General features: G+C 40.3%; 2 protein-coding genes across 2 annotated transcripts in view; one reads left to right on the plus strand and one right to left on the minus strand.

Annotated features, from left to right (window-relative positions):
- LOC146891607 (uncharacterized) overlaps nucleotides 1–7,054 on the minus strand; it is a 32,701-nt gene extending 25,647 nt beyond the window's left edge. Inside the window, exons 1-2 of the mRNA XM_087896882.1 lie at nucleotides 6,372–7,054; nucleotides 3,459–3,593 (exon numbers count right to left, since the gene is read on the minus strand). Coding sequence (XP_087753008.1) covers nucleotides 3,562–3,593; nucleotides 6,372–6,879 — 540 coding nt within the window. The 5' untranslated portion in view covers nucleotides 6,880–7,054 and the 3' untranslated portion in view covers nucleotides 3,459–3,561. The remainder of the gene's footprint in view (nucleotides 1–3,458; nucleotides 3,594–6,371) is intronic.
- A 78-nt stretch (nucleotides 7,055–7,132) lies between these two features.
- Nucleotides 7,133–10,588, plus strand: Smim15 (small integral membrane protein 15). Its single transcript, XM_048442983.3, has 3 exons — nucleotides 7,133–7,157; nucleotides 7,713–7,836; nucleotides 8,800–10,588. Exon 3 carries the CDS (start codon nucleotides 8,825–8,827, stop codon nucleotides 9,047–9,049), a length of 225 nt encoding a protein of 74 aa, XP_048298940.1. The 5' UTR covers nucleotides 7,133–7,157; nucleotides 7,713–7,836; nucleotides 8,800–8,824; the 3' UTR covers nucleotides 9,050–10,588.
- The last annotated feature ends 1,557 nt before the right edge of the window (nucleotides 10,589–12,145 follow it).

The following is a 12,145-nucleotide window of genomic DNA, read 5'->3' on the forward strand; positions in this document are numbered from 1 at the left end:
TAATTTCAAGAGCACTGATATGTCTGGAGGCAGACTCTATTGTGAATTATGTATAATACAGTGGAAAACTAATGTTAAAAACATAGAAGTAGAAAATTAAAAGTTGAAAATCTTAAAAAAAATTAGAATTCCCAATTCACAGCCTCCAGAAAAAGATCATAGTATTACTTACTACTTGCCAAGAGGACACACACAAATGCAAATGGAGTTTCTGAAATCAGACCCTTTCACTTAAGTTGAGTGGTCCCAAAGCATAAAATGTGAACCCAGCAAAGAAGGAATTTGAGACCAGGATGCTTGTCTGTGCTAACGGTCTAGTGAGCTTTACTTATAGCTGGGCATCATTCAGTGTTCCTTTACTTTAAAAACTAGATTCCAAATACATACTTTACACTGGGGGGGGGGTAACTAAGGACACAGCTGGCTTTCAGAATTAGACATTGCGTGGTAGTTATGATTCCCTCGGTTCTTTAGTTTGGAATTTGAACGAGTGGTTCTTAATATAAGACTGAAAAAAATTAGGATCAGTGGAAGAGTTTGAAAAGCAAATAACTAGTTGCTCCCATCAGGGGGTTTTGTAAAATATGGAATTTCACACTTCACTTAAAGTTAACCTATACCCCTGCCCCCTTACTTAACAAAGGACTTAAGGTGTCTTGCTATATGAAGAGATGTTAAGCAGGATGCCTATTCTAAGAAAAAATATTGTAAAGAAGAAATGTGTTGTAAAGATCAACGTGTTGATCACGGTAGAGTAAGGACATATCAAGTTAGGATGAACGCTCAACGTGAATTTCAAACTTGGCTCAAGTTTCTTGACAATGAAATCAGGGAGACCCAATTCTATCAGAGTAGTTCTCAAACCTTTTCTTATTAGCACGTTCCAAAAAACTTAAGTGGGGCTTTAAAATGTCCCTGATACTAGACTTCAGGAAATACAGCTACTTTTAAAAATTGATATTTAAGCTCTGTGCTTATATGCAGAAGTTTAAAGTTCAAAAGCTACATGGTGAAGGAGATGATGCTAAGGTGGCTGTAAATGGTTTTAAGTCAAAGGCTTTGAATACATGGATTGATTTTCCCAATGGCAGAGCTGTTTCTATCTGGTGGCTAGGAAAACCGGGCAGAAAAATGAAAGGCATCTCAACACAGCAATCCAGCTGGCTCAAGTAACAATAGGACTGACATCTGAGCATCAGGATTCAGGAAGAAAGCTTGCGGCCTCTCAGACCTTAACAGGAACACAGCCCCAGCACCATGGGGATTTACTAGAACATTTTGTTCATCCTAATGGGCCTCCTCCAACTACACACAATTTGTTTGCTACATGTGCACATGCAAGGAAATTAAGACTTAGGGAGTGTTAAAAACAGCGGTGTCCACTTTTCAGTATTATGTTAACAAAAGTCTACAAATGGCCCAAATCAGCAATATACAACCACCTGTACTGACTGAAAAAAATATAAAACAAAGCATCAATCTCCCTCCCGCAATGGGTTAAAAGGCAGACGAGGAATCAAGAATGGCACCTGCTACCTACTGCTTCTCTTGCTATCTGCGCTGAGAATATGAGGCTGAAAACTATCAGGAAAGGGCATCTAGTCTGCACGTACATCCTCATCCCATTTCCAGTATCTCCGTTTAGATCAGTGGTCTGGCTGCTCTTAAATCTTAGCACCTACAGTCTAGAACTAATTCTTTTTATCTTATCAATGAAAATGATGAATCACCACTTTCCTTCCTGTAGATAATTTTACATACTTCGAAAGCATTAAGCAACTAAATTTCTTTCATTAACGAGATACAACCGCAATGTATTTATTGATCTACAAACAGCCTTATTAAGTTTTACACATGACACCCTTCCCCGGGCATTTCTTATCGCTTCCAAAGTCTCCCAGCCTCAGCACTTTAAAACAAACTTTGCAAATGCTCAGGATTTAATTTATTAAATGCATTTCAACACTACCTGTTATTTGATACCCTAAAATGAACTATTTAAAACAACAGCAAGTTCAAGCCGAGGATGGCCAACTTATCCATACTGAGTGGTGGTATGAATGAGAATGGCCCCCATAGGTTCATCTATTTAAATATTTGGTTCCAGTAGATAGGCTGTCTAGGAGGATTAAGAGGCGTAGCCTTGTTGAAGGAAATGTCACTGGGTAGACCTTGGGGCTTCCAAAGCTCAGCCAGCCTAGTCTAGCTTACTCTCTGCCTGAAACTTATGATTCAGATGTGGGCTCTCAGTTCTCTCCAGCACCGTGCCTGCCAGGAGCCTGTCATGATTGCAGACTAGTAAGCAAGTTTCCAATCAAATGCTTCCCTTTGTAATTGCCTTGGTCATGGTTTCTCTTTGTATCAACACAACAACTAAGATACTCTGTTTCAAACAAACACAGGAGCAAAAATATTAGATTACAAAGGGCTAAGGATATAGGTCACACATAGGACTAGACACTTTTCTGGCATGTGCCACATACCTCGGTTCAACCCAGTATTGCAAAAACAATACAGTGATGTTCATACATAACACACATATACACATACATATGTATGTATGTATATGTATATATATATATATATATATATTTGGGGGGGTTTCCAGACAGGGTTTCTCTGTGTAGCCCTGGCTGTCCAGTATAGACCAGGCCTTGAATTTACAGAAATCCGCCTGTCTCTGCCTCCCAAGTGCTGGGACTAAAGGCGTGTGCTACCACTGACTGGTGATATTCATATTTTTGAGGCAACTAATTTTGTAGTTGATATTTTAGTGGGAAAAGACAATACACTGGAAAACAAATATCAGACTGAAGAGCTGTGGCCAGCAAAGAAGTGACGGTGTGTGGTGGACACCTGCGGGGAGGTAGCATTTGTTTGGAAGCTGCCTTCAAAGGCATAAATGGAATCTTCCAAGAAATTTTCAACCAAAGGTTTACTTAAAAAAGCAAGCAAACCAGGCAATGGTGGCACACGCTTTTAATCCAAGCACTCGGGAGGCAGAGGCAGGCGGATCTCCGTGAGTTCGAGGTCAACCTGGTCTACAAGAGCTCGTGCCAGAACAGGTTCCAAAGCTACCCAGAGAAACCCTGTCTCAAAAAAACCAAAAACAAACAAAAAAGCAAGCAAACAAATAAAAACAAGCCAAACATTTCTTTGTGTGTCTGACCTTCCATCAGTCGGGAATTTAGGGATGGAACTCAGCCTTGACTGACAGCATCTTTACCCTCTCACTGTCTCCCTGGTCCCATATATAATAATCTTGCATTATTTCCTAATGGGTTTCTTGTTCTTCTTTTGAGTACTAATTCTGTTTTTCATATGTGCGTTCACCGATGTACATGTGTGCTTAAGATACACCTTCTAGTTTAAGCAAACAGTTCTGTTATTAGCTAATGGTAACATTTTTAGTGCTTCTGCCCAATAACGTCAAATAATGGTTAAAAAGATAACTGTACATGAAATAGAGTTGTCTCACTGGATAGGTCCTAATAAGTCTTCTAGACAGATTCTGAAACTGCCAGAGTGTGACCTGCCCAGAACAGACTGCAGCAGGGTGAATCACTGCTGGACTGACACACAGACGGAGGGCTCTGCAGAGACAGACAGGTCATGCACTTTCAGCAAGCAGCCAACCAGCAAGGCTGGGAAACCTTCCCAACACACCAGCTCTCTGCGACATGCTGCTACCACCTGGGCAGTAGGCAATTTTTAAGTCAGGGATTTTAATTATTATCAGTTAACAATGAGAAGACTCAAAAAGCATTTCTGCCCAGTCTCTGAGTGTTAGGAGGGAACAGGGATTTTGGTGAGGCACGTTTAGAACCCTGCTTTACTTTTTGAGTCTCTGGTTCCTTATCTGAAAAATCAGTGTAAGAACACAATTTTTGATGGGTGACTCAGTTTCAGGATTAGCAATAGTATTTGAGAAACACTGACCTCAGCACTTGGTATACAGAAAGTACTCAATTGACTTTTAAAAGTTATTATTTTTCAAAGCATGCTCTTTGAAACATAATGAATTCAATTAATTCTTAAAGTTGCAAATAGGCCGACTAAGAAAATCCATTTGCATCGTGTTAGGGTGGGAAGTAAAGGAATGAAAACAAAACATTATGAAATAAAATCTCAGGGAGAAAACACAATTCCATCAAAAGAAGTTCACTGAGTAGAATTACTATAGGAAACAGGCCTAAGGACAGGCGAGACCTTTCAGTACCTTTTAATCAGAGCAAATAATTACAATAATTACATTACTACAATGGACTCTTACTCAGGGCACACTCCTTTCAGTTTACCATGATTAGAGCGAGATTCAACTTTGTACTTATAAATTTAAGAGTAAAAAACCAACACATGACAAATCTGCTAGGCATTACCTTCTCAAGAGAAAATCAGAACAGACTCACAGTTTTTAAGGCTCTCCGCCAGAGCAAACGTTGTGTATACCTTCTTTTCACATCAAAGTTCCCTTTATGGTGGTGTCGTTTTCATCTCAAACACACAGCTCTTCCTAGTCTTGTCTCCTAGAGGAGACCTTAATATCTGACCTCCTCTCTGAGACAGGTTCTCTGAGACAGCTGTGTGCTGAGGAGGACACTCCACTCCTCATCTTCCCGTCTTCACCTCAAGTCTTGGAGTTACAGACGTAAACTATTACACCTGGCTAAAATTCACTTCTTAAAAACAAGGCAGACTTGTTGTTATCTAAAAATGATTTTCTGAAGGACATTGGAAGAGAATAAAAATCAAGTTAAGTAGACAAGGGTGGAGGTACGTGCCTATAATCCCATCACTTGGGAGGCTGGGCCAGAAGGATCTAGAGTTCTAGGCAAGCCTGGGATACACAGCAAGTCTGTCTCCAAAAAACAAAACAAAACACTACTATTCCTCCTTCTCAAAAAGGATGAGGAGTCAGAGGATTGTCCAAAAGCAGACTTATTTACTGATCTGTAGGGTCCGAAAACACGAGAGGTCAACGAGGAAAAGGGTCATAGAGATGAGCTCCATAGGGAGATTAGTATGGAAATTCAGAAGCTACAGCCACCACTGAACACTCCATGGTTTGGGAGCCTATCATATCATCTTCGGTTAAGGTAATGCAGACCACAGTAAGGGAGTACTCTCTGAGGCAATCTCTAGGCTTGCACAAGCCTGCCTAATATACCAGAAGACAGATCTGTAAAATTAGAAAGTGACGATAAGGTCTCCAATAGATTATAGCCAAAGAGACTTGCTTCTTTCTTTGCTTTGCATGTGTGTGTACTATGCATGTGCATGCCAGGGAGCAATCTCCTCAGTCTTTGGGGGATTCCTTTTCATTCCCAAGATCTTGAGAGATAAAGCAGAGTAACGTACTGGGAGGCAGTACTTGAGAGAAACCATCTATTCTAGTGAAAATTTCATTGATATGAGCCAGTGATGGGCCTGCTTGTTCTGGCTGGTTCAGTTTCAGCACTGGTCTAAGCCATCCTTCCAGTTTTCACACAGGAATAGGAAAACAATTGCAGCTAACACAACAGGCAAACATGAGCGTCTACCCGAGGAGCAGTATTTAAGATCGTTAGGTTATCTGCCAAAGTCTGCTTCTTGGTAAATAATGGTTACTGTTGTTATACTTTAACTAGTCATACATGTCTCAGCTTGCTCCTCAAAGAGAACACTCACAGTCTCTCAGGAATCAAAACTTGCTTTATTTGGCACACAACAGTGAGGAGGTCTTGCAACATTTGCCAGAGGCAGTCAAACAGAGCAAGTAGTTCAGGCAAGCAATCACAGAATTTGAGGACCAACCAAACCAGAGCTAATCTTCCAGTTCCTGTAGATTAGGAGGCCTATTTAACGCACCCCTTCCTGCGTGTTGACTTTTGCGGCCCTTTATTTATGTATTGGGAGAACAAGTACTTCTGTGGGATCTCTATGCCCTGGCAGTTTAATTATTGATAGTTTACTTTGGGCAAGTATCGACCATTCCTTTGTGAAATAAGCTAGGCTCTTAAATTAAAAACAAACAACAAAACCTCTTTCCCACAGCGTGGCAGCATTTTCTCCTGGTAACAAGGTTCAGTGGACACATCCCGGCCCGGCTGCTGCTTTGTCTGAATATTTAACTATTGCTCAACCATAATGCACGGGTGAGATGTGACTCAGGGAACCAGCCAGGGTCCTTCCATTGCCGCGAGAAGGCTCCAAGAAGTCTGCGGGGGTCACCTCATTCCTTGCTGCCGTTCTTGGGGCAGAGTGTCCCCGGCCCGAACACCTCACCCACTCGGCCCACTCCCCGTCGCCTCGCCTTCCTCAGCGTCCCACTGAGGACACGAAGTCACGGTATCCACGTCGGGCAGCGCACACGAAGCTCCGCGCAGCCTCACCTGCCGCTGCCTGGAAACCTCCGCGCCGCGTCGCCCCGCCCTCCCGCCCCAACAATGGCGCGGCCGGAAGCCCGCCCGCGACTTCCTCACCCCGCCCCGCCTGTGGGCGGGACTCAAGCGGAGCGGCTTCCGCCTTCTTCCTAGCTGCCTGGCGGGTGAGTGTAAATGGGAGCGGGAGTTCCTGGGGTGTGCTTGTTCCCAGCGGTGGCCATGGCTGGGCGTGTGGCGGGGCCACCCCGGCTTCGCGAACTCCCGGTCGGCGGGTCCTGCTCGGCTTGGCTCGGCGGGACGACGCCCTGCGCCTGTGAGGCCGAGGAATGGCGGTGGACGTGGCCCGGGGCAAGGGGAATCCTAGGGAGGGAAAGTTAGGAGAGGCTGTGGGTGTAGTGCCGCCCGGTGCAGCTCCGGGTCTCCCAAGCTTTCTGAGGTGGACGAGTGTGCCTGAGTGAGGCGAAGACATTTTGGTTTGAGACTGAGGCGCCCGTGGACGGTAACTGCCACCAACCATGCCCGTCAGTCATCCTGTTCTGTTTGCAGAGTTACTTGCTTTGCGCTGAAACTTGTGTTAGTTATCGGGCTCGCTGAAACTTGTGTTAGTTACCGGGATGGAGAGAGGTCGATCCTTCCTGGACCTTCCTGCAACCTGGCTACAGCTGGACGAAGATGTTACACGTAACAAGGAAGTTAATGTATTGAAAGTAGAGGCGTGGTTTCCAATACAAATACGAAGAGAGCATGGGACTATGGAAGTTAAACCAGTGGCAGCTTACTTGATGTGACGGAGTTGTGGGTACCATAGTTATTTTGGTAGCCTTTATTTTCCTGTAAGGTACACGAATTGTACTACGGACCACAAAACCTTTAAAGAGCAAGGCAGGGTGTTTGATTTTCCAACGATGTACCCAACCCAACGTATAAATAGGTACTCTGAGTAGGAACAGTTCTTGACTGGGATGTTGGTCCGCAGTGGAGCACCTGCCTGGCATGCTCTAGGCCTTGAGTTGGATTCCCAGCAGTAGAGACAAAGGTTCAAGGTTTCTATGGGCATGGCTCCTGTAAATGTTTTTATAAGTCTGTGAGAGTTGTAATTTTATTATTCAAATTAAAAATATAGTAACCAAACAAGTTACTTAAAATACTTGGTTTCTTGCAATTAGTACTTTATTTCCGGGCATTTACAACTTAAATTGTAAATTTAAGGGATGGGTGTTAAAGGGCTTTGGTATTATAGAAAGACGTTTTTACATGTCATTTGTGTTTTAGGAGAATTTAGACTTTTTTCTCATTCATAATCTTAACAATAGTTATGACTTAGTTTTCTTTTTTTCCCAACTCATTCAGTGTATAGAATTCAAACCTTTCCAAAGTGTACGATCAAGCTAAAGAAGACAATAATCAACGTCTGAATTGTGACTGGCTCATCAATATTCCCAGGAAAAATTAGAAGTCACTACTCCAGCATAAGGTAGATGTTTTTAAAAATCCTAGCTTGAGATTTTAGGTGGCTGTATGTATGTGTAAACATTCCCTCTTCGTGTATTGTAATTCATCCTGTAATTGAGTACAGGTTGCTGGAAACAAGAACACAAAGTTTGCACTGGGGCAAAACAGAAAACGCCTCAACTCCTCACCATCACTTTTTACCGGATGACACTCTCTTAAAACTCAAAAAAGAACAAAATCATACTACTTAATGTAGACACATTTATTACTGTGTGGGTTTTTTTGTTTTGTTTTTGTAGGTAGGGGCTCTCAGAATCAAAAGCTGTAATGTAGCAGTCATTTTCTTTCTTTCTTTCTTTCTTTCTTTCTTCCTTCCTTCCTTCCTTCCTTCCTTCCTTTCTTTCCTGCCTTCCTTTTCCTTCCTTCCTTCCTTTCTTTTTTTCCTGGATATATTAATGTGGATTTAGCATCATTGTTTCCTTACCTATGTTCTAGAAATAGCCATCTACTTCCCCTTTCTCTGAGAGAATGTCTATGGTCTGACTTGAGAAATTAGACATAAGTTTGATTTGTATTTTTGTTAATTAGTCCTTCGCAGTACTAATGATATGTCAACAAATGACAGGATTTGGCTTTTTCCTGAAATGAGCATGTGAGACAAGATCCTTGTACATCTGCTTCTTCCTAGTTTGTCTTAAGTATCATAAGAGGCATGGAGAATGTCCATAGGACGCAGTTCAAGTGGGCTTTACTTTCTATAAATTGGTCTTCACTTTCTATAAATTGACTATTTGTGCTCTATTTGAACTGTTTTTCCCTAAATGGAGATATTAGTCTTTATTAAAATACTACTAACTAATACTTAAAAATATGAGTGATAATGGAATTCTGGTTTAATTGGATGTGTTATAACTGTCAGGATTTGATTAACCATATTGTTGGTTTTTTTTTGTTTTGTTTTGTTTTCTTCCCTCCATTCTCCAAGCCCCAGTTTCCTGCTTGCTACGAAGATGCTTGATATAAAGGCTTGGGCTGAGTATGTTGTGGAGTGGGCTGCAAAGGACCCATACGGCTTCCTCACCACAGTTATCTTGGCCCTTACGCCACTGTTTCTAGCTAGTGCTGTACTGTCCTGGAAATTGGCCAAGATGATTGAAGCCAGAGAGAAGGAGCAAAAGAAGAAACAAAAACGTCAAGAAAACATTGCAAAAGCTAAACGACTAAAAAAAGATTGAAGGAGTGAACAGACTCTGTAACTAGAGAAAAATCATCTGGAAAATTCTGCAGCTTTGGAAGGACTCACTAAGGTTCCATCGATTTCATGATAATATTATTTAGTAAATTAAATCTGACTGTGTAAAGAATCATTTGCTGACCTCAATACTATAGTAACTTTTAGGTTTGGAGACAGAAGTTTGTTGGAACCCACTGACACGGATTTAAGTTGGCGTTTATCATACAGGTGTAGCATACGTAATGTGAAAATTCAGAACTCAAAGCACCGTAAAATCTAACACCTGTGTTCAGAAGTGACGCCAAGAGTGAAAAATTCGACACCCTATTTTATGATGGGTTGTAGTCAAAATACAGGTGTGCTCAAAATACATAAAATTATCGTCAAGCCATGAGAAGTATAAATTACCATGTTTAGATTTGGATCCCATCCTCAAGATATTATAAAATCCTCTAAAATATGAAAAATAAAAATAAAACATTACTGGTCCCAAGCATTTTTGTCTGCTTAACCTGTAGTAAAAATTTACACTAACAGTTAGTTGCCATTTTGGAGCTTAATGTACTCAGGTAAAAAAACACCATGTAGAGAAAAAGGGTTTTGGACTATGAATCCTGTGTAAATGGTAGTTTAAAATGGGGTTCATCTCTGGATAGAGGATATTAGGAATGTAAAAGGATTATCTTCTAAGGTGAAAAAGTTTACTTTGGCTTAAAAGAGATAAAGTATATTAGTCACTATTTTAAAATTATTGCTTATTTTTGGGAATGGAAGCATTACTGATTTTTCTCAAAAGAAAATTTTATTAATGATAATGGCTATTTGCATTCTTACGACTTTAGACTTTAACACAGCTGGCAATTATCCAGACTGTTTTTTTGTTTGTTTGTTTTCAGTTTAAAACCTCATTTTATATAGAGTTTTTATTATCTTGACCATGGATAGAATCTTGGTACTTCAAACACTGCCATTTTCTTAAATGAATTGCTAAGAAGAGTAACATGACTTAAAGCCAGCAGTGGGAATCCCATGTGCTTCTGAAACCTTGGGTTCCGTTCATCGCACACTCACTAGAACTCTGAAATATGTCACCAAATAATTGGCTGATCACATAGACACCATAGACACTACTTTTGTTTTTATTCTGTTTGTAACTAATACCGTAGCAATGTCCTGTTACTTTTTAGTCATACAGGTTCAACATGCAAACTAAAATTTCAAGTGTATGAAGTCATACTTGAAGCCAATAAAGGCTTACATTTGGAAAAGTTTTCATGGGTGTAGCAGCGATGAAGGAGCTGCAGTAAAGTGGCTAAAGGATGAAGCCAGGGACCTTTCAGTGCTGAGACAGACTCCAGAGACTATTAAACACAACTTCGCTAAATGCATGGTCCAGTAACTTTAATTACCGCAGTATTTAACTGCTTATTAATGTTTTCTGTACCTCTGATAATGAATTTTAAGTTACAGTAATTGTCAAATAGTCTTACTAAAAATGAAACTAAATGTTGAAATAAATTTGATACATTTTTATAAAGAAGTCTTGAGTTTTTGTCTTTTTTTGAGGGAGGAGTAATTATTTAAGTTATGTATGTCATGCAGGTTAAGGCTTCAAAAGATGCTGAATTTCAGTCAGAGTTAACTGTGCTACAAATAGGATAGTGTTTCCCAAAAAAGGCCAAGGACTCCTGAGCGCTGTTATCTTTAGGTTACTGGCTCCTGGTTGGTCCCACTTCAGCTCTAGGCACTAGAGTAACTCAGTATTTACTTATGCTAAGCGACCTCGATTGTACTGTACTAACTTACAATATGGTAGAATCTTACTGGTCTCCATGGGTCTGCAGAGCCCACAGTTTGGGGGGGGTCACTAATTTCACAGAAAGCCAGTATATTTTGTTAGGATTGGAGTCCAAGTACTGAAGCAAAAAATAAATTACTCAGTTACCCACTAAAACAGGTTTCTTTGGTTTTAGTAATTTAAAGATATGTATTTAACTAAAAGTCTGGTTTTCTATAATTTCTCTTAATGTGGCAACTTTTTATTTGATGTAAGCTCTTATTTCCCCAGCTGTCTCAAACACTGACAGTGACTTTCTACACGAGATCAACAAACATTTAAAATCTTGGGGGGCATGTTGACTGCTGGGTGCAAGGCAGTGACCACTGTGAGGTTTGGGATTCTTCAGGGAATTCCATCTTTTATCATTTACTGTTGGAAGAATTGGTTATCCATAATACTTTTAAAAAGAAATGCCTGCTTGTCACTTCTGAATTTCTGAAAACTAAATGCAGGCTGTTGACCCTTTCATGGTTAGAAACAAGCCATCCCGAGGCTGTCCAAGCATTTTGCCAAAATGGTAGAGGAAATCTACTTCAGAATGGTTGCCTTTAGTGTCTGCATCTGGATATAGGATCATTCTGGTCTATTACTTAGTTGGACTAAATATTTAAGGCCAAGGTCTGCCTTTTCAAACAATAACAGATGGTCAGAGTTTTGAAAATGAAAATGGAACTCAGACGAGTTTCTTTCCTTCACAATTTCTGCAAGTCTCAGCGACTTCCACAGTCTCTACATGCCTTTTTTCAAGGAATATAAACAGTTTGAAAAGTCTGGTTTAAATAAACTCAGGTTTATTTTAAATAATATGGTTAATGAAATAGAATTTTAAAAGATCAATACAATGGTAATTGGTTCAAGGTTAATTAAGAAATAAATGAGCGCTTTCTATGTTGATTAAAAATGGTAATGATTATTTCCTTAATTTTTTTACTTTTTGAGATTATAATTACCCTTCCCTTTCCTCCTTCTAAACCCTCCCATACCCTACAAACTCCAACTCTGCCATCTTTCAAATTCATAGCCTCTTTTTCTTTGTTACATACATACGTGTGTACATATGTGTATGTATTCCTAAATACAATATGCTCACTCCATATAGTTATTTGTGTGTATATACTTCAAATATAGCTAGGACATATGATTAAACCCTGGAATCAGAAGCATTTTTTCTGTGCTTTAGAAGTTTGCATAGTGCTGAGCTCATCATTGCATAGGTATCCTACGTACATTTTAGCAGAGAAAGTGAATTTAGCTCTT

The sequence above is a fragment of the Myodes glareolus genome, chromosome 15 (genome assembly GCF_982192425.1).
Source record: "Myodes glareolus chromosome 15, mMyoGla1.1, whole genome shotgun sequence".
Lineage (NCBI taxonomy): Eukaryota > Metazoa > Chordata > Mammalia > Rodentia > Cricetidae > Myodes > Myodes glareolus.

Bases quoted from the DNA above. Each gene is read 5' to 3' on its own strand.
- Smim15 (XM_048442983.3), top strand. From the start codon at position 8,825: ATGCTTGATATAAAGGCTTGGGCTGAGTATGTTGTGGAGTGGGCTGCA.